The sequence below is a fragment of the Pygocentrus nattereri genome, chromosome 3 (assembly GCF_015220715.1).
Source record: "Pygocentrus nattereri isolate fPygNat1 chromosome 3, fPygNat1.pri, whole genome shotgun sequence".
NCBI classification, from domain to species: domain Eukaryota; kingdom Metazoa; phylum Chordata; class Actinopteri; order Characiformes; family Serrasalmidae; genus Pygocentrus; species Pygocentrus nattereri.
The window spans coordinates 47523811-47546746 of NC_051213.1; the positions used below are offsets into that span (position 1 = coordinate 47523811).

The 22936-nt window shown below is 44.0% G+C and overlaps 1 protein-coding gene across 2 annotated transcripts; it reads right to left on the reverse strand.

The window, feature by feature from the left end:
- Positions 1-3926: 3926 nt before the first annotated feature.
- leng8 (leukocyte receptor cluster (LRC) member 8) lies at positions 3927-17025 on the reverse strand. 2 transcript variants are annotated; one of them, XM_017706103.2, is made up of 15 exons: positions 16686-17025; positions 12547-12685; positions 12270-12416; positions 12105-12179; positions 10652-11078; positions 9446-9614; positions 9065-9235; positions 8221-8439; positions 7959-8117; positions 7316-7607; positions 6889-6990; positions 6722-6790; positions 6486-6615; positions 5121-5328; positions 3927-4685 (listed from the first exon to the last, which is right to left on the reverse strand). In XM_017706103.2, the coding sequence occupies exons 1-15, from the start codon at positions 16724-16726 to the stop codon at positions 4523-4525; spliced, it is 2511 nt and encodes an 836-aa protein (XP_017561592.1). In that variant the 5' UTR covers positions 16727-17025; the 3' UTR covers positions 3927-4522. The 2 variants fall into 2 exon arrangements, with proteins under 2 accessions (XP_017561592.1, XP_017561593.1); XM_017706104.2 differs by lacking the exon at positions 16686-17025 and adding an exon at positions 16163-16651.
- Between the last annotated feature and the right edge of the window lie 5911 nt (positions 17026-22936).

Consider the following 22936-nt stretch of genomic DNA (forward strand, 5'->3'; position numbering starts at 1 on the left):
GGAGAGGAAAAACGGCACGAGCCACACTTAGAGAGGGGGGGGGGTTAACGCGCTGTACAATCAGTTACTGGCAAATATGACTGGAAATATTAAACATACATTCGCGAGGGAGAAAAAAAACGCGATTAGAGAGGAGGGCAAGTGTTAATGCAAACAATTTAAACCAAGGAAACATTACATTCATCTGCAAAGCAGTAAAAGCTGAAATAATTTAGCATATTAGTATGTTCAGATGCGTCTTGTGCCCTGAAAGAGCTAGAGAGAGAGAGAGAGAAGCTACAGGCTCTGTAATGCTCGCTCGCCCAACGTCCAGACGAGCATTACACAGCGGCGAGGACGAGAGGGAACGCCACACATCTTAACATACTAATCTGTCCAAACATGAACCTCAGCATCGGCATTCACGTTTACATTTTACACTGAAGAGTCTCAAACTTTTCTAAAGCATAATTACAGTATGTTTAAAAAAAAAAAACAACAAAAAAAAAACCCACAAAACTCTTTAAGGCTGCAATTAATCTCAATCAATCAATCAATCATCGCAATACTGGAGTAAGAAAGCATTTCATTATTTATGCTTGTGGCGGCTCACAGTGCCCACTTCCCAGCGTCCAGCTCAGCCCTGGATGCGAGTTTCCTCTCATCTTTTCATCATTTTCATCCCTCGCTTAGCTCCAGTTATGCATGACTGCAAGGACAAAAAGAGAAATCTGGTAATGAGATACAGGAGAAGGTGAAAGGAGAACGGGCTCACAAAATTATTCAGAATTCTCAATAACAAACAGGCTCGTTTACAGGAGGCCAAATAAATAAAAAAAAAAACAAAAACAACAACAACAACAAAAAAAAAAGGGTGGTCAAAATCAGAATCTGAAATATTATAAAGAACAAAACAAGCTAAACTCAGAACAGGGAGCAAAGCACGAAATCAAACCAAAATGTCTCGTTAAACGCTACAAAATGGGTCTGCAGGCAGCTGGAGACCATCTACACTCTTAAAGCTAAAGCTGCCACAAAGGGTTCTTTGAGCTCCGTCACAGAAGAACTACTTTTGGTTTCCTAAAGCAGCGGCTCTCAAACGAGTCCTCAGGCGCCCCAAGACAGTCCAAAGCTGGGCTGGAGCAAAAATGTGGACCATCTAGGGGGTCTTTGAAGACCAGTTTGAGAACCACTGCCCTAAAGATCCATGATGAGAAGATATAGGAGTTTGAGGAACCTTTCAAAGCAATGGATCTCAAGCAGGCTCTCAGGTCTTCCAAGGACAATGTGAGAACCACGCATAAGATATTTGTGAGTCAGAGGAACCTTAACGTAATGGTTCTCAAACTCGTCCTTAGGGCCCACATTTTACTCAGTCTCAACTCCATATAAAGCAGAAATGTGGACCAACTGGTGGGTCTCTGAGGAACTGCGCTGAAGAACCATGATTGGAAGAAATGTGCGTGTGAAGAACCTTTTAAAGTAATGGTTCTCAAACTGGTCCTTGGGGCCCACATTTCACTCGATCCGAAGTCCGTACAGAGCAAACGATTTGGACCATCTGAGGGGTCCCTGAAAACCAGTTTGGTGACCTTTATTTAGAGGGTTTAAAACACCTTCACGTAACAAAAGGTTCTACCATGAAACTTCAATTACTGGAGACTCTAAACATTAAAAAGGTTCTTCCAAATCAAGCACCTCATTTCCAAAAAATGGTTCTCTAAAGCAGTGGTCCTGAAACTAGCCCTAGGTTTCTTGCGCAATCCTTGGGTGTTGGGTTGGAGCAAAATGTGGACTGTTTAATGAGGACAAGTACTGTTCTGAAGCAGAACCAGTTTGCTATGAAGAACCTTTTGAAGCATAACATTACTCTACGGAACGATGCAAAGAACCCTTTTGGCAACTCTATTTTTAAGAGTAAGTACTGAAACAAAACACACCAGTTAATATGACCAAAGTGCCAATAATGATCATTATGCTAATAAGGCCAAATAAAGAAAACCCACTATTTAAAAAAAAAAAATATATATATATATATATATATATATATATATATATATATATATATATATATATATATATATATAAAATTATATATATATCCACACACACCATCATCACTGCACCAATTTGAGAGAAATAAATCCAAAAAATGGTCTTAACGAGTGTTAACAGTGAAACAGTACTTAAACCAAATCTTTCTCTTGTCTAAAAGGTTTTAGTTGCTCCACAAATGACGAGTTAAATCGATGGTGTTAAAGATGTGAACTCCAGCAAACAAAGCAATAAAATGAAATTAAAGAAAAAAATGCTGATGAAACAAAAGAATGGGGGTATGATCTCAACTCCTAAAGCACACCAGAAAAAGATTTGGGGTTATACAACACAAACTTGGAGGGATGATTAGCGAGAAACAATCATCAACCCTTTTCTAGAACTCCTCACTAAGCACAGGAAATTCATGGACATGTTTAGTAGCCTGTCAAATGTACAACTTTTACATATTCACATCAAAATATACGCACCGAGTGCCCAAAATTACAGTCCATTTAAAAAAAACTGCATCAGATCAGAATCACACTTACCATTGAAAACAGGGAAATTTGCTCATCTAATCTAAACAGTATTTACATTACCACAGAAGTCAACGCTTCACCTGAAGAGGAGATGCGGATACAAGTCTGGGAACCATCTCTGCTTAGTTTCTGACTACAAGCGTTTGTGCTGCGTCTCAATACTTGCCATCAAGCTCTGCCAATACTGTTTCAACTACAAAACCAGAAAAATGAAGGACATTTGGGGCATAAGTACGTATTCTACCGACCCTGAGACCAACACTGCAATGCACAGGAACTTAAGTATCTTTAAACGGATCTTCACCTGCAACGCTTTCAGGTTAAACTATGGTGGGAAACCAGCCTAGCTCAAATTCACGAGCTGTCCTCAAGCTTTCCGGACCCATTACAATCTTTTTTTATATTTACGGACAGTTTGTTCTTTGGTAGACACTCATTTCTGGCAACTGAATTTAGTATTCACCATCGCTCGGATCATATTAGACAACATACGTGACTTCATTCTGCATGGCATCCAATTAAATGCCAATTAAAAAAAACCAGTAGAACATCTCCTGCTGATCAATGTTGCTCCTTCCAGAAGCAGCCGAGTCTCTTTATTCCTTACCAGCCATACATACGTGCCCAGGGTCACAGGGGACGCTGACGAGGCAACATCACACAAGAATACAAACCCATACGCACTGCCAGCTCCTGATTGGACAGAAGCAGCAGCCCACCACAGAGATGAGACGAGACAATGATGCTGTCGCTGCCATCTGGTGGAGTGCGCTGGACATTGAGGCTGCCTTGTTTTGGTTGACTGAAGCGCCGTCATCCATCGTGTTGTGCACCTCCGGAATATCTGCACGACGATGTTGTAGGATACCTTAATCTTCATGGAATAGCTGATGTCGGTCTTCCTAAGTGGCCCTAAGACTCGCACGGGCTGCGGAATTGCATCGGAGATAGCTCTACATCCGCACGACTCAAGTCTTTTGCTTGATTGCAGCCAATTCATTGGGCTATACTTCTCTGGCTGTTGAGGGAGGGGGGGGGGGGGGGGGGGGGGGGGGGGTTTAGTGGAGATTCTGGTGTGTGCATGTGTTGACGTGGGTGGGGTAAACTGAGGAGTTTGGGGGGCGATGTGGAAAGGTGGAGGGCTTTGCTGATGAGGCTTTGAAGCACTGACGCATGGCCAGAGTAGGCCAAGATCCTGCAGACGCCATCCTTCTAAGTCCATACCTTTAGACTCTGAAGATACCAACTTCTCCGCTGCTAACAAAGCTTCTCCGACATTCGTACAGCGCAGACAAGAGGCATACAAACCATCCTCTTCACACCGGGCTCAGCTCTGTGACCAAAAGCAAAGCAAAGTTCATCGAAGATTACTACTTTGGATGGGTGCAGGAAACTCCCAGCAGGCATCTTTTTCTTAGCTAGACAATCAGGATGCTTGGACGATGACGAAAGCTTTTTTTTTTCTTGACATCTTTGGGTTTCGTGGGCTTTTCTCTTCACATGAGCTTCTCAGAGGCTGTTAGCTTGAGGGGAGAAAAAACATGAGAACACAGAACACCGTTAGCTTCAAAATGATTTTTGAAGGCTAAGAAACGGGACACCCAGAAACCTCCCTTCAACCTGTCCTAAAACCCTGGCTGAAAGCTGAAGATGGTCTACACCTACTGAACCCATGAAGGTGCTTCTACTGTGTGTGGGTAAGTTCTCTCCTAATGTTTAAAAATTCTGAGGTGTGCGTAACTCAGCGAAAGTCATACTGTGGCACTGGCAGCTAAGTTACTGTGTGTTTACAGTCCATTTCTGTGTGCAAGTCACGCTCTATAAGAGTTATAAGAATATAAATATAAATCTAGTCATTGCTGTACAATATCATCTCCCTCTAAACTGAGTTTGGATGGCTGTGCAGATACATGGTCCCTTATGTCTCGCCTATCAAAATCTAAGTGTCCTCCCCTTCCCTGTCCCTTCTATGAAGTGGTCAGACAAGCTGAGCTGGCTTTGCAGTCTATCTTGCTGGGGTCTGAGGGGGTAAACGCAACCCCAAGCCCTGTCAGAAAGGCCAAACATGTATCTAAACAAGGAAAGGCCAGGCTGGACTGCACATACTCCACCGGCACAGAGGGCCTGAACCTGTGGAAAAGCAGAGGAAGACAGAGAGAAGAGAAAGTCAAACAAACATGCTGTAGGATTTGCTCATATTCAGGTAAAAAGACATTCATTGTAAAAATGTGGAGCTTAGGGCTAATTTGCCCTTGTTCTTTTCTATCATGCTGTTAAACAAGGCAATCAATCACTGTCACACTGCAAAAACAGCTATTCAAGACCAGGGGTCACCAATCTTATCCACAAAGCCCTGGTTGGTGTGGCTGCAGAAGCACACCTGATTCCACCTGTTTCATGAGTTGGCCTCAAGTGAAAACCTGCAGCCAAACCAGCCATGAGAAGGACAGGTTTGGTGATTCCGGACAAAATTACAGTGCAACAATAAAAATCGCCAAATTATCAAGACCTGCTGCGCCATCTCAAAATTCCAGTCACAAGTCTCTCCCTGTAATCCGCACTCACGTTTTGAAAATGGCCCCCAGTGCCAACTTCCTCTCGCGCTCCACAAACTTGTCAATCAGGTAAGCAGCCATGCGTGGCGCCCTTTTGTACAGCTGGAAGAAGCGGTGGAAGTTTCCAAGTGCCCAGGCAGCACGGAGCGCAAGAGCATGAGACACGCACTCATCCTCGCGGAGTTCGGGGGTGAGGTACACCAACTCGGTGGTCAAGTCTGAGAGAAAACAGGGAAACTGGTGAGGGCTGAGCGCAGGCCGCACCGCACGCAGGCCGCGCCGCACGCAGGCCGCGCCGCACGGAGTGTCAGCCATGATAAGCGCAACTGGTTGGTACCTGTGTGAAATGCAACAATGGAAAAGCTGACACTGCTACACGGCACTGACTGCAGTCAGCGTCAAGCGGTCTTACAACATGTTTCGACAAAGCAAAGGAAAAATATTGAAGTGTCTGCCAGAACAGATTCAGCACACCTTTGCTTGGATGCTACACATGTTGGGAACTATAATGGAAGGATTCCTGCCTAGGTACTCAAGTGGGTTAAGATCCAGTGACTTCAAAAGTTCACAGCACCTTTTTTTTTTTTTTTTTTTAAACATAATTTTCATACTCATCTTTCCCAGAGAGCTAAACGCCGATGTCACTTTGGCTTCCATTATATATATATATATATATCCATTAAATATGCTTACGGTGTAAATATGAGCTTTTATTTATTTATAATCCATTACATTGTCAATTTTTGTGAAGGATAGAGTTTATATGCATTTTTTACTTCTAACAAGATCTATAATCCTATATTTTTAGCATTGTTTATAAAGTAACAAGTAAACTATAAAAACCTTGTTAAGTGGTTACGGTTAACTACTTGCTTCTTAATTCTTTAGAGTACCTTGTACCTTTTGCTGCTATAACACTGAGAATTTCCCAGTTGTGGGACCAATCAGGGGCAGTCGTGGGCTGGAGGTTAGGGGACTGGCCCTGTGACCGGAAGGTTCAATCCCCAGTGCTAACAGCACATGACTGAGATGTCCTTGAGCAAGACCCCTAACCCCCAATTGCTCCCAGGGCGCTGTGGATAGGGCTGCCCACCGCTCCGGGCAAGTGTGCTCACTGCCCCCTAGTGTGTGTGTATGCGGCGTTTCAGATCACGGATGGGTTAAATGCGGAGGTGGAATTTCCCCGTTTGTGGGATTAAAAAAGTATCACTTAACTTAATAAAGAATGATCTTATTAGGTAAGAGTGACTAGTCAAGCCGTCTTGAAGCTCCTGGTACAATTTAGTCAGGTTTTTATCTTTAATTTGTCAACAACAGGAGAGGCTGGAAAGACTGATGTCTGAGAAAAAGTACTGGTAGACAAGAGACAAAGTACCTCCAGAGTTTTTAGTGAAGATGTAGTACAGTAGTCTATAGGCAGTGAATTCTCCCACGTTGCTCGACGGGCAGTCCTTATAAAGTGCCTTCAGCTGTGTCTGGCACTGGTTGAACTCCTCGTGGTCTCCCTGGCAATACACAGCGAGCATAACGGTCACGTTACACTCAATATGAGAACGTAGCCTGGACACAAATTTACACTGAGCCATCTATGAACGAGAGAAGACCACATACCTTCTCCAGTGCAATACGTGCATGAGTCTCGTAGACCTCCACTGTGAAGTCCGTTCGCACCCCTTGCACCTGAAGAGGAAGATTTTGCATGAGAATATGAAGACAGAAACAGAGCAGCGTAGAGCTTCTCATTTAGGGTTGTAAGGACGTTACTGCGCTTTACTCACAGTGAGGTCCTGTCGTATTGACTTCATCTGCTCACAGGCATACTGGTAATCCTGATTAGTCTTCCAGTGAGCCTTCACTGCAGTCAGAGACTTTTTCAATACCTGAAACACAACAACACACCACTGAGCGCTCACTGCATGAATGATCCTAATGTGTACCGCCTTGCAATACAAAGAACACTACACACCACACAGCCTTCACAATTACCAGAACAGCTGACAAACAATGTTTACTCAAGCAAAAGAGCTCGGCAACATTACGTTACACATGGTCATTCAGGTATTGCAATACACTACAGACAGAACTTTCAATGATTCAAATAATAGTGGATATTCAAGGTTTTAAAAAAAATCGTTAGTTGAAACTACTTCACAAAATACATAAGAACAGTGAAATGTTTTGATGGGGCTGCATTAAGACACTCACAGGAACGGGTCTGACTGTGGAAGGGTCTGGAGCGCAGGTGAGGCGCAAGTAGTTTTTGGTGATGTCCTGGCAGGTTCCCACAATGGGGCAGTCCTCCCAGCTGAGACCCTCTTGGGTGCCATTTGGAAGGTCGAAGGCGTTGATGTTCAGCACCAGAGGCTCAGTGCGTTTGGTGTGGAAACGCGCAGCTCGGCTTTGCTTCTTCGCCTCGCGGTTCGGGTCGTGGAAATCCAAGCCTGCGTTCCCTCCCTTTCGTTTCTTACCAATGCCGCTACCAGGGTCATCCATGTTCCTAACAAAGGGTGAGAAGAACACAGGGGTTCAACAGGATGACTGAACTTGCACAGCAGTCATTGCCAACTCAGAGACTGTCTGGCTTATTCTTACATTTAACCTACTAGGTCTACATCAAATCAATGCAAACCAAAACAAAAAAGAATTAAATTAACCTCGGCTTCATGACTGATCTAATATGGAAGCAGCTTGACTGCCTTGACAGGAACGCCTACAGAACAAAAGAATTAAATGCTGTATAAAGCGAAAGCAGCGGGAGCTCCATACTTGCACTAAAGTTTGTGAACTTAAAACCTTGTTGACGCAAAATCGATCCATCTTGGTCACTGAAGTGGAGTAAATTCCTCACCTGCGCCCCCGGTTTGCTTTTCCTCCTCTTCCTCTGCCTCTCTCTCCTCCTCTCCCTCGATCTCTTTCTTCCCCTCGGCCTCGTCCGCCCCGCTGCTGCCGACGAGAGATAGGTCGGAGGTCGCTAGATATGCTGCTATCCGACTGGGAGCCAGAGTCGCTGTGTGCAAAACACAAACCACAAGCTCCATCATCTCCCCAGATATCTGTGGCTGAAAGCTTAGCTTGCAGCTTTATCATCTATACGCTTGTGTGTTTATTACCTGCGGCGGTGTCTACTCCTGTCTCTGTGACGGCTGTGAGGGGAAGGCGATCGTGACGAGGAACGCGATGAGCTTGAGGAGGGGCTTCTCTGAGAAAACACATTTCTGTAGTTACCCAGTCTGGCCCCGCCCCTGCCTCGGGTGGCTCCACCTCGACCACTGGCGTTCTCCTGCGAGCGCTGAGGAACGGCCTCCCAGCGGGACTGTCGGGGCTTCACGCTGCAGGAAGACGGTATGTTTAATTTCTCTACTTTAAAAGTATGACATGGGAAAGCCAGCAATGGAGAACAATATAAACCAAACATCATTGTATCAGGATATTCAGCCTGCCCTGAGGCTTGTGAGTAGACAAAACATCAACAAAACAAAAAAATGCCACAGTTCAAGAGGGACACCTGAGTGATTACAAAAAGAAGCTATTTAAGAAGGAAAGACATAAGATAGTACAACGGGGTACAACCCCCTCCAATGGGGTGCCCTCCAACGGGGTGCCCTCCAACGGGGTGCCCTCCAACGGGGTGCCCTCCAATGGGGTGCCCTCCAATGGGGTGCCCTCCAACTATCTACTTGTTTCGATTAGGTCGAGAGGCTCTCTAGAATTGGTCTAAATCTGCTTTTTACAAAACACTAGTTTATTTTTCTAAAAACACTGACTGATCAAAGTACACTCTGAAAAGTGTATTGTGATGTAATTTTTAATAATAATAATAATAATAATAATAATAATAATAATAATAATAATAATAATAATAATAGCTGTGTCATTTTACCCAACCACAAATGTTTGACTAGACAGGTGAAAAACTTCGTAACCACAGCAGCAAAACAAAGACCTGCAACTCACTCTGGCAGTGGTTCTCGCGTCCAGTCAATAGTGAAGGCCGACCCATCTTGCAGTCGACTCTGCAGAATGTCTTTCAACACCTTCTCTGTGCGGTCTTTGTCCTCCTCTGTCTCACAGGCCGCAAAGCAACGCTGCACATATTCCTTCATGGCCTGAGGCCAGTCCTGAGGGCTACACACAAATCAAACCATTGTTAGCTCCCCTCTCAGGCCAGTGAAGCTTTTACGGCAATCCTGCTCTGTGGATGTTTTGATGAATGAAGGTATCCATAAATCACCAGACTATGAAAATATTTTTAAGTCATTTTTCTCAGTACGATCTTAATTTCCTAGCACTGAGTTTTAAATGTACCACAAGGCACACTAACATGTGTGGACTCACCCCGCCTGAGCAGCTCCTGCTGTGGAAGTCGTTGCTGCTGAGGTCGCGGCGGTGGCTGCCGTGGAGGTAGCCAAGCCGGGCGGCTGTTCACCAGGGGGAAAGTTCTGATTGGCCATCACGTATGGGCGTTTCTGGATGTTAAACTTCACACCACCAGCTCCAGGAGCCTCTGTTGGTTGAGAAAAGTTCAAGAGCTCTCCAAGCAGTAATAAACCAGTCCGAACATTATGGCGTCGGGACCAAGAGCGATCCGGCCTCCGCCCCAAGTCCGGACGTATGTTGCGTTACAACTAATTAGTTCCGAGTTAAGTTTTTGTTCTGCTCTCTTATGAACAAAGATCATAAATTAAAACACATTCTGCAAAAACAAACTTCTTCAAACTTCTGAGGTCTTTTCAGAAGGAAGGAAAAGACCCTGAACTTCAGGTGGCAAGATGGTTCCCGGACAACCAAATGCAAAGATCATCACAAAGCATCCTTTTTTTATATCCCATTTCAGGGTGAGCCCTTCACCCCGCCCTTTTTTATATGAGCCTGAATAACCTTTTGGGTCCCATTACGTATTGGTTTAAGTCTTTTGGAAGCCCTTCTTTCCAACGTCTCCAGAGATTTTTTTTGTTTTTTTAATAATTCTCTCACCCTTTCTGTATCAAGTCAACCTGACCTCCTCAAGGCCTTTGGTTGGGCCCTTTCCTCATTAATTTGGCTCATGGGCCAGCCTCTGCCCGTCTTTATCTAGTCTTCTCATTAACAGCTTGTTTTCTGTGCAGGCAGTGTTTCTCAGGCCTCCTAAACTCCAGGTGCTTTATCAAAAAACCCTTTTATATAATGCACTGCCTGTGCCTGGGTCAGAGGTTCGTTCTGTCCCATGCATGCAAACATTAGGCCTGTTTTCTAAACGAAGAGATCTGTCCGTCTCAACTATATATATCTAACTTTTTCAATCATTTCTAAGTGAATGATTTTTACAAAACTTATTAAACTGTGATTGAAGGACATATTTTATCAGAATTTCTGACAATGGTCATTATGATCATGATCAGAAGTGCTTGCATGGGTATCATCTAGAAAAATTATACCACAGAAATGCATCTCTCACAATAAATTAACGCACTTACAGCAGCCTCAGGTACCACTTAGCCTTGCAATACAATGATATGGTATTTTCGTCCATACTGTGCTGCCCTAATGAACTTAAACACTCACGTTTCATGCGGTTCCACAGCTGCTGGCCACCTTTGTTCATATTTGCATTGTTGGGTTTCTTATTGCCGTCTCCTCTGCCGGCTCCTCCGTAGGGGCCCTGCCCTGGACCCTGCTGCGGTGGAGGCGGGTAACCCGGAGGCTGGTAACCCTGGTAACTTGGCCTGGGTTGCCCATGATTATAGCCCCTCATGGGGTTGGAGTCAGTGGGACTGTAGGGTAGGGCACCGTTTGGGTTGTAGGGGTTTTGGGAAGGGGGTGGTGGGTACTGGGCATTGGGTGGGGGAGGTATGGGTGGGGGTGGTGGGGGAGGGGGCTGGTCAGACGAGGTGGGGCTCTGTGGGGGGGGCTGGGGTACAGCGGGCGGCGGTGGCTGGGGTTCAGAGGAGTAACTGGACGACTGCTCCTCCATCATGGGCATGGCCGGAGGCTGAGGGGGAGGGATATTAACACATTACACGACTAGTCAATATAAAGTTCATGCTCTCTCACTGCTAAGATCACAGTCTTTTAGACTACTTGCACAATTTACCAAGACGCACATTCTCACAGCATACACAACATTCTTAGTATCTAGACAATATCAAGAGATGCCGAAAACAAACAAACAAATAAACAAACAAACCAACAAGTGGCTTATTATAGCATTAAAAAGGTAAAATCCAATAAAGCAAAAGTTTATTAACAACAAAAAAACAAACGAATCAAGTAAAACCCCACACTGGCTTTGCTTACATGCAAAGATTTTTGCCAATGCGTTTGAACACACTGCGATTACAGATCAACACTGAGGCGTTTATGTTCACTCTACTCAGCAATCTGCTAAAAATCTTCGTTGACATGCTCACTACACGCAATCTGATCCAAAATGACACGCATGCGTGGAGAACCACTTATAATAAACGTTCCCATGACAGCGAACATCACGCGAGTCCAGTCAGAGCGAGGTGAGTTTCCAGCTGGCGCGTTTGTTTTTAACTGCTTTAAAAATCAGTCAGACTCAGAAAACGACTTCACACGTCCTTATTAAAGAAGGGCGAGAGGAAGACGTCGCGTTCTGAGACGCATAAGCTGGACGTCCGTCCCACCGCCGTCTCTTAAAGCTCAAAGCGTAAAGTCCAGCTCCTCTGCAGACCGGTTCCGGTTTCTGTTCCTGCCACATCGAACGGTATAAATCCTCTGCTTTAGCTACGACTCAAACACGCAGGCGCAGAACGCATCTGTAATCAGATACAGGCGTTTACATGGCTACTATTACTCTAATTAACAGATTATTTACAGGATTCCTCGTTCAATCGGATAGAAACTGTATTCCGAATGGCCTCAATCAGACGAGTGTATTCTGATTGAAGTGTATAGATGGACGTATTCTATTCCGATCGAGCTATTAGTCAGATTATTAACGGATTATTAGGCTGCATGAAAACGTGGCTAATGTGGTGTGAATTTTTTTTACCTGTCCAGTAGGGGTTGTCGGTGGTGGGTAAGCTCCTGGAACCCCATACTGAGCTGGGGGATACCCGCCTCCATACTAACAAAACACACACAAACATTCTACGTCAACAAAAGTTGTGCTCCAGTTCATCACGGGGTCAACCCAATAATTTTAGTGTAAATTTACCGGAGGCATCGGGTAGTAGTTGTAGTAAGGGTACGCGTATCCTGGGTACTGTTGCTGGTTCTGTGGGTACCATGGGTAGTACTGTTGCTGCTGCTGCTGCTGCTGCATTGCAGAGGAGTCAGTGACGGCTGTCTGGTACTGCCCAGCCTTAAAAAAAGAAGAGAAGATTTTCATTAATCCCACAGAGTGGATCATGGCTGTGTATCTGATGATCACTAAAACAAACACTACCACAAGTCTCTGATAAACAAAATTACAAATAACAGCCAAGTTTCACCTGTGAGGTGGTGCGGTTGGTTGGCGACGTCTTGGTGGAGTTCTGGCTTTTGCTGATGGAGGCCAGGGCCTGTCGGGCCTTCTCCCACTCTGGGTTTTCATGCACAGGAGCCTCAGGTGCAGAACTGCCTCCATAAGCCCTGGATATGAAAGATGAGCCACAGTTCATTTAACAGTGTAACCTCAATTAATTGGCACCCTCGAGCAGGTTTCAGCACTAAAAACAGGCCTGATCTACTTAAGATAAGTCCTTTATTAGTCCCACAACAGGGAAATTCTCAGAGTTACAGCAGCAAAGGGACTTGTCATTAACTTTAAGCACTTTTTTTAAACAGTTTGTTACTTGTTACTATAGAGACAACATATTAAAAACCAAGCATATATAATTACCCATCACAAGGAATAACAAAATAAAGAACTATAAATAAAAAAGCTAAGATATTGACGTTGTACGGACATTCTGCCTGAAATTCCCATGGAGCTTTGCACATGAGGTACTGTGTTTGTATTACACACGGGATGGTGAGGACTATAAACAATTCCAAATAGAAAGCTCGAAGGTATTTACACTATAGAGATATTCAACGATATATTACACATCAACCCTTCAGTTCAAATACACGACACGTTAAGACCACTTTACGCACCTGGACGCTGCTTCGTTTTACTACATCAAATATCCCAGAAAAACAATGAGAATAACTAAAGCACCAAATGTTGAGAAAAACTCAGACGCTGATTCGTAGTATAAAGGCAGGAAGGCACTTTTGGACACGAATTCCTGAATTTTGTGCTTCTAGAAGACTATGAACATCATGATTTGGGCATCGCTGAAGCAACACTCATAGGAACGTTCATCAAAAGCAAGCTTAAGCTCAAGTTAGCTAAAAAAAAAAAAAAAAAAAAAAAACACAGGTGGGCTTCGTTTACGCTGCAGGTAAAATGGCACAAAGCTGGTCTTTTTCCTCATGTGGGACACAGATGTGCGTCAGTGTGGACAGGAAAAAAACGCAAATGTCGTTTTCAAATCTGATTCGAGACGCTTTCATATGTGGCACTGAAATCCGACCCGCATCCGGCCGGCAACCCAACTCGGTCTGAACAGCCAGATCGGAATTCGTGCAGCTTTTACGTCAGTCCAACTCGACGTCCGTCATACTTTCGCTCCGCTGCGACCTCAAACATTTAGGCTGATGTTTCTGTACTAAAAACTTAGAAGAGACTCGTCCAAAACCCTCCACGGTCGAAGAGATTCCGGAAGAAGCGGTCGGACGTGGCCGTCCGAGCCCGAGGCTGCAGCGTCAGAACAGTTGAAAGCGTGACGGCGAAGTTTAAAGAATCCGAGGAAGCGAACCGAAGAAGCGACCGCAGCCGAGTAACATGCCTTTCTGGGCGATGAGCCGAGCTGCCAGCCATGGGAATTTCATGACGGCTCCTGTGATGCTGGGGAAGACACGACTGAAACCCCTGGGAGCGACTGACGTTCGTTCACAGTCAGGATCGGTTACCTCTGCGTGAGCCGCGTGAGGCACCGCCCTTTCAGTTTAGGAGCCCATCCGTTCAGACTGATGTCACGCGGATCACATTTAAAAGACACTGTGAACAGCCAAACAAATAAAATCTGATTTGGGCCACTTTCACCTGCTGTGTGCCCCTCGGCGTCATCAGATAACGGCACTGAGGAAAATCAGCATCGGGCAGATGCGGCTGATATTTGACGCCGTATTTATTTTACCCTGGAAAAGCAGCGTTTAGGCATTTACACAGAATATCTCCAGTTTATTCACTTTACTAGATTTGTAACCCTGTAGAAATTTTTCTGTATTGTTAATGCCGCTGGATTTCACCGTCTGCGTTCATAAAGTGTTCATGCATCGTTACCAGCAGATGTGCAGGTCCTAGATCACGGCTTGCTTTGCAAATGTATTAAATAAACCAGATTACACACCTTTTCTGCTCTAATGCAGCTAAAAGATACCTTGCCACCAGCTGGGCATCTCCAGCCAGCTTCACAGGGGAGCTTCACCTCTAAAACCTCCTTTACATAACGATTTCTGAGCCAGGATATTAGGGTAGACTTCAGATTTGGTTTTGTCCCAGAAAACCTTTTCAGAGAAGTAAATGCGGAGCGCTATACGACGTACACAGGCACCCTCACCGGTCAGTCTGAATAATAAATAAGATGCACTGAAGACATCCTGACCCCTGGTTCCTACAACCAACCATTTCACACCAAATCACGGCGGATAACTTTGCTTACGTCTCGACCAGTGATTTGCGCAGAATGTTCTGATGGATTTTTCATTCAAAGTGAAGCGTCTGAAGCAGAGAAATACATTTAAAACACAAACTCGCACACACCTTAAATTTTTGCAGAAGAAATATTGGATCTGTACCGTCCAATATTCAATACTCCCGTTACAGAAAGGAAAACTGGTTTCGTCCGATCGGTTACACCGACAGCTTCTGTCAGCCAGCACTGCAAAACCTAGTAACTTGATAAGAAGCTAATAATTTGTTTAAATATAGTGAATATTACTGTCATAGATCTGCCGGAGTCGTTAGCCACACTCTGGAAATGTCCACATTCCCTGTTTTACGTACAGACAGACAGAATAAAACTAATTCCCTCTCCCTGCCTTTTCCCGAGTATACGACCGCCCACATGTCCGGCCGGACACTGAAGGACGACCGACTGTCAGGCTCTCCTGCTGCCCGCTTCAGACCAGCTGCCCACGCCCAGCTGCCACCACCTGCCTTGGACTAGCTGCCCACCCTGCACTGATGTTCTCATAGACTCCCAGCTATTCCTAATACCAATATTACTGCTGTTAATATTAGTAATATAATCACTTGTAGGTAGTCTGACCAGAGGAGGACGGGTTGTGAGCCTTGGTTCCTCCCAAGGTTTCTTCCTCAGCTCTGAGGGAGGTTCTCCTGGCCACTGTTGCCCCCTGGTTTGCCCACCTGGGGGTTTTTACATTCATGCTAAAACTTTATCTTTTCTGGATTTCTGTGAAGCGGCTTTGTGACAACATCCGTTGTAAAAAGCGCCACAGATAAATTTGATCCGATTTGATTTGATTCTGCCTACTTGCCCCCAGATGCGGTGATTTAGGCTAGAGGTGGGCAACGTGGCTCAAGGTTATGATACACGATGTGTCACGATATTTACTTTTCCTGACATCTTATAAGTTAGAACAGACAAATGAGCGACACACATTAATAAACACTGTAAAAACTTTAAATCCTCTTACACGTGTTCAACGTTTCACACACCGTTCTGCACCAAATCCAATTAAACAGGACTAATGATGGTCTTTTCGTAATAAAACACAGCTGATATCCGGGATAAGAGAAGCGCTGTGACGTGCTGTGATGTCATTTATCACGACACCAATAAGCTGCAGGTTAACACAGCCGCCCTGTGTTTATAATGCTGGTAACATGGCAGGTGAACAGGCCGTGAATATGATCGTTATTGCAGTAAATTATGTCACAACGCACAATCAACACATCCGTACTTTTCATAATAAAGGGAGGAAAATTAGTCCTGATTAACTAGATTTTGTGTAGTATACCAAATACTAATTAAAAATCACAGTTTATGAAAGTACCTGCATTTCTGGTTCTTTTCTCTGTTCCAATCGATCTGAATAATAAATATCGCGATATATCGTGTATCGTGACTGCGTCTTGTAGTATCGCTAGATCACCCACCTCTATCTGATAAGGCGATTTACACCATCAAAATATACTACTGTGTTAACCTGCTGTGCTTTTAACGGCGATTTGGGCCATCAAAACATCTTTCCTGCAGTTTTTTTATGTAGAGCGCTACCTAAAGGTGGGCAATCCAGGTCCAGAAAGTGGAAGTCCTCCCCGGGGTTTTCTTACAACCGCCTGCACATTTGCGCTGCTCGTTTGAGCGAATTAGAGAAGTCACGCAGTTGGGGCGAAATCCTGGGGATGGATTTCACTTCTCGGACCTGGATTACAAACCGTGGCACATTTAAAGAAGGACTGAACCGAGCGGTTTAATCCAGCCAAAGCCGGTTTGCGGACCGGCGGTAACGCAGCTCGTCTGCAGACCTCCGCGTCCGTCTATCAGTGTTTTCGAGACGGTAAATATAATCTTACCAGCTCGGAGTCGGGGCCTGCTGCGCCGCGTTTGTCGCCATTTTGGAGGCCGAGTTATGAGGCCGCTCCTGGACCGAAGCGGCGGCTGAGCCGAGCTAAGCTAACTAGCCAGTTAGCTGTTAGCTTTCCTCAAAAAGAGAAGCTCTGGCTTTCACGGCGGGAGACGGAGTGTTTCACCTCCGCCGAAATAAAACAACACTGCAACACGAAGCACGGAGTAAACGGCTAAACCGACCCGTTTTAAACACGTAACTAACAGATATTTAGGCCATAACCGAAAAACAAGCGTCCGGAGCTTCGGCCGTTACTGCGCGTCAACACCTACTACAAAATGGTTGCCGGTGACTCAAATGACGTCACCGCGTCCTCTTCTCCGATTGGAGGAGAGAGCGTTCCACTAACGCTGTTCTCATATATATATTTTAATTATTTATATATTTTATATATATATATATATATATATATATATATATATATATATATATATATATATATATATATATATATATATATATATATATTCAGTACTGGCATTACTGCGTTTATCTTTTAAACTAGTTATTACTTTTACAACAATTTAAATAATTCTTTTAGATTTTTAATATCACTGCTGTTATTATTGGTGTTACTGTTGTTTATTTTATGCGAACTAATTTTTTATTAACCCCTCCCCCCCACACACTTTTATATTTACGTGATCTTATTTAAATCTATGCCCCTTTATCCCTTTTTTCTTTTAATCTTCTGTGAAACACTTGATTATGATTATTATTATTATTATTAATAATAATAATAATAATAAATCTTGGCACATTAATACAGTATCTTTCACAACTGGGGCCTCATTTAGCCCTTATGGCCCTGATTCTCAAAAATGCAAATTGTATAGTCTTTTTCAACAATGAATCTAAGAAAATGTCAATTTGACTGTCCAAAAAATGTGTTGACCTGTTTGAACCAATCATTTTCTTTTCTCATTTCTTTGCATGAAGTTTCACAGCATGAAAGTTAGAAGGATAATTATGTTAGCCTATATATATAGATATAAATATAGATAGATAGATAGATAGATAGATAGATAGATAGATAGATAGATAGATAGATAGATAGATAGATAGATAGATAGATAGATAGATAGATAGATAGATAGATAGATAGATAGATAGATAGATAGATAGATAGATAGATAGGGGCCGTCCCCAAACTGTTCCCACAAAGTTGGGAGCATTAAATTGTCCAAAATCTCTTGGTGCTGAAGCTTTAAGAGTTCCTTTCACTGGAACTAAGGGGCCGAGCCCAACTCCTGAAAACAGCCCCACACCATGATCCCCCCTCCACCAAACTTTACACTCGGCACAATGCAGTCAGGCAAGTTCCGTCTCCTGGCAACCGCCAAACCCAGACTCCTCCATCAGATTGCCAGATAGAGAAGTGTGATTGGTCACTCCAGAGAACACGTCTCCACTGCTCTAGAGTCCAGTGGCGGCGCTTTACTCCACTGCATTCAACACTTTGCATTGCGCTTGGTGATGTAAGGCTTGGATGCAGCTGCTCGGCCATGGAAACCCATTCCATGAAGCTCTCTGCGCTGTTCTTGAGCTGATCTGAAGGCCACATGAAGTTTGGAGGTCTGTAGTGATTGACTCTGCAGAAAGTTGGTGACCTCTGCGCACTATGCCCCTCAGCATCCGCTGACCCCGCTCTGTCATTTTACGTGGCTGACCACTTCGTGGCTGAGCTGCTGTCGTTCCCAATCGCTTCCATTTTGTTATAATCCCACTGACAGTTGACTGTGGAATATTTAGTAGTGAGGAAATTTCACGACTGGACTTGCTGCACAGGTGGCGTCCGATCACGGTACCACGCTGGAATTCACTGAGCTCCTGAGAGCGACCCATTCTTTCACTAATGTCTGTAGAAGCAGTCTGCAGGCCTAGGGGCTCGGCTTTATACACCTGTGGCCATGGAAGTGACTGGAACACCTGAATTCAATGACTTGGATGGGTGAGGTGGAAATATAGTGCACATACACTACATCATTTTATATATATATATATATATATATATATATATATATATATATATATATATCCATCCATCCATCCATCCATTTTCTAAGCCGCTTCTCCGTCAGGGTCGCGGGGGGATGCTGGAGCTTATCCCATCAGTCTTCGGGCGGAAGGCAGGATACACCCTGGACAGGTCGCCAGTCCATCGCAGGGCAGACAGACAGACAGTCACTCACACCTAGGGGCAATTTAGCACGTCCAATTGGCCTGACTGCATGTCTTTGGACTGTGGGAGGAAACCGGAGAACCCGGAGGAAACCCACGCAGACACGGGGAGAACATGCAAACTCCACACAGAGTGGACCCTGGCCGCCCGGCCAGGGAATCGAACCCAGGCCCTCCTCGCTGTGAGGCGATAGCGCTACCCACCACGCCAAGTTTCATTAATAATTAATAATGAAACACACACATACGTTGTTGCGACGGAAGATCAGGAAGTGTCATTTGAAGAAGTTTTTAGTGCCATATTCCAGAACACTGTTGGGCCTTCTTGAGGCCTCTGTGTAGCCCAGCTGTTTGGAAGAAGACTGAAGGATCATATAAACACAAGAACAAGAGATTTGAGCACAGACTCACATGGTATAATGGACAAAAGTGTCGCTAAGCCCTGTGGAGTTTGTAGAATGTTCCTGGTGTTGAAAGGTGTCCCGGGCTGCCCTCACTGACGCAGCAGTGAACAGGACGGAATTGGAAACACTAACAAATACAACGCAACAGGAGCTCATGGGCCATGAGGACGTTCCTCAGGCCTCCTTCCCTGCTGTGAAACACAGCTCAGACCAGCACGGACCAGCATCCAAAACACAGCACATGCTGGTTTGGCTGGTGAGCTGCAATGCTGGACTGTGCTGGTTTCTCTAGCAGGGTTGTTTTGTCTATCAGCCAATCTTGTACTAATTCAACATGACACAAACACGAAAACCTAAAGGAGCCTGAAAACAGCAGATAACACTACACACAAAACACAAATGGTTCTCCAAGGGTGCTTTATTAAAGAAAATGGTTCTATATACAACCAAGAGCACCTGAAAGACCCTTTGCATGATTACAGTTCTTTGGATCATGCAAGGGTTCTTCAGAATGTGCTGTAGATGGTTCTATATAGAGGCTTTTTGAAAGGCACCCAAAAAGGTTCTTCTATTGTTACAAGCTCGACATTATAACCACAGAAGAACCCTTTTTTGTGCTGTATAGAACCCTTTTCAAAAAGAACCATGTATAGAACCATCTACAGCACATTCTGAAGAACCCTTGCATGATGCAAAGTGTTCGAGTGTTCATGGCTCTATATAGAACCACTTTCTTTACCAAAGAACCGTTGAAGAACCATCTCTTTTAAGAGAGTTTTACCGTATGACCTGATTTTTTTACTGTTTTATAATAATAATAGTTATATTATTTGTAAATATACACTCATTTCAAATATTATGGTCGCAACTTACTCCTAAAACATTGGGACAGGGGCGTGTTTACCACTGTGTGATGTTTTATCTATTTAATAATTAGACAATACACATTTTAAAGTGACTTAGTGTTATTGTTCTTTAAAGTGACTTAGTGTTAAGGTGTTATTGTCCATAGCAGAGATGATATGATATAATAATAATAATAATAACACTGACAGAGTGACTGAGTGAAACGGTAACTGGAGACGGACCCTCAGCTTCACAGCTTGATCAGAAGCCTGACAGCCTGTGGGTAGAGCCTGTTCATTAGCCGGGTGGTTCCAGCCTGGATGCTGTGGAATCTCCTGCCTGATGGCAGGATGGTGACCAGGCCGTGTGCTGGGTGACGCTGTCTGACTGGATCTCTTTGATCTTCCTGAGGCAGCAGGACCGGTGGACGTCCTATAAGGCTGGTAGTTTGTTGCCACCGCCCCTCTAAGGGCCTTGCGGTCACAGGCGGTGCAGCTGCTGTACCAGACAGTGATGCAGCCGGTGAGGCGTACGCCGAGAAACTTCACTCTGCTGACTCTCTCCGCTTCGGGTCCATTGATGGAATGGGTCCAGCTTTGAAAGCAGAATTGTTTGTCACTGTTTTGTTATACGAGTCTTCAACTGTGCAACCATATGAGGCCTTTATTTGCATTTTGCACACATTTTCACAGGGAGACGGCACCGGACTGCAGGCAGAAAGTCATTCTGGGTCATAATGGGTCCTAAAACCACACCGACAAGTCCGTACGGCCTTAATAAACATGTATATGCAGGATGAACAGGGTTTGTGGATGTAGCTACAGAAAAAAATTGGGTGTCTATTGAATTCTAGTGTTTGTTAGCAACGTTAGCCTGGTAGCTCCAGCTCTGACCTAAATTTATATAAAAAATTTATTACAAATTTATACTCCAAATATGTCACTGCTGACTGACCGCATCTGGGGTGAGTGGAAAATTGAGTAAATTAGATTTTCCGCCAAAATATTCCTTTCATCTTTTATAACTTTCGCTTGTTCAACGATGTTTCGCCGTTAATGAGCTGTAATGTCTGTGTGTAAAGCACTTTGAGCCGCTACCTGTATGAAAAGTGCTCTGTGAACATATTTCACATTCCCATTTTCCATTTATCCAGATTTCAGTACAGAACATTTCCCAATGAAGCTGTTATGGCCGAAAAGACAGATGGAAAGAAAGTCTGAAGCAGTTTATCTGTTAATAAAAGCTCCGGCAGGTCACAGAGTGATTCAAATTTATACACGTATGCATAATTAATCACAACTCAGAACAAAGGCAAAGTGAGACAACATTTCATGTTTTATGAACTTTTTCTTGCTTTTTTTGGTAAATACACACTTAATCCATGCTCCGAAAAAGCTGAGAGTCCTATGTTTACCACTATGTCACGTCACCTGTCCTTCCAACAGCACTTAGTAATTGTTTGGGAACATGAAAAGACCAACTGATCCCATTTTTAATGTTTTATTGATTTATTTACCTTTATGTAACCAGGAAAACAACAATCTTTTATAGGAGTGTCCTGGCCAAGACAGACAGCAACACACGATAAATTGTCAATAATTAACAACCTCACCAAATAAATCATTTAAAACTCTCACAAACAGTTTTACCCACTTCCACTGTTTGAAGACTGTTTTCAAAACTATTCAGTGACTTGAGTTCCTGAGGTTTTAGGTGTTTCTGTCCAAATTCCAGCCAGTCCATGTGGCATAGCTAAAAGCTTGTCCTAATTCAGTAAATCTTAAAAAGATAATTAATACACGAATAAATATTTTTTCAGTCATTAAGCAGGTATACAAGTCTTCAGCTGCACTACAACATGGGACCTTTGTTGAGGTGCACTTCATAATGCAGCACGTTTTCAAAGGGAGACAGTTCTGAAGTCCAGGCCAGCCAGTCCAGCACCCAGACTCTCTGAGTAAGCAGCCATGCAGTTGTAACATTGGCAGAATGTAGCCTAGTGCTGTCAACATGGGCATCCCTGAAAAAGACGTTGTCTAAAAGGCAGTATATGTTGCCACAAAATGTGTCCAGCATTAATGGCACCCTAACAGATGTGTACGTTACCTACTAATACTGTCCCACTGTGACTTATCCTGGCTTTTGAACTTTACACTGGTAACAGTTTTTCCTCACAATATTTGGCAAAGTATTCCTGAGCCCATGCGGTGATATCCATTACGATAGCATGCTGTTTTTTAATGCAGTACCGTCTGAGGGGTCCGATGTCACTGGGCGCATTCAGTTGATTATATTATGCATTGTAGAAGGTGAAATACCTCAAAGCTTCGGAGTTGCTTGTATATCTATCTATGAATATGCATGACCCTGAAATTCGACGATTCAAAGCCCAGCCTGACCCGTCACTGCCAGAAAAAAGGATCTTGCAAAATTACAAAGTTCCACAACACTCCATCAAATCCACAACACAGTGGCTCCAAAAGAAGAAATGGGCAGTTCCAGGATACCCAGCACTTCCATGATAATGTGCAGGCGTGGACCAGAATTCCTTCAAGGGACGCACTTACGTTACCATGCCTTTGTCTACATGATTGATGGCGGTGTTTAGGAATGTTTGGGTAAACTTTCTAAACTGTGTAAATTCTGTGTTATTTGTTAGATTCAAACTAATACAGATGTTCATACATCTATACGGCAAAATATGTTAAGTCAGACTTTCAAAAGGTGTGCAGTATGCATCTCCTTTTTTTTCTGGGTTGTTTTTGGA

What these genes read in the sequence shown, in the direction of transcription:
- leng8 (XM_017706103.2), bottom strand. Translation starts at nt 16,726, where the DNA reads ATGGCGACAAACGCGGCGCAGCAGGCCCCGACTCCGAGCTG. An exon ending in ACTACTACCCGATGCCTCCG is followed by an intron (nt 12,180 to 12,269) that starts GTAAATTTACAC and finishes GTGTTTTGTTAG; the next exon opens with TATGGAGGCGGGTATCCCCC. An exon ending in CTTCACTAAAAACTCTGGAG is followed by an intron (nt 5,329 to 6,485) that starts GTACTTTGTCTC and finishes GTTTTCTCTCAG; the next exon opens with ACTTGACCACCGAGTTGGTG.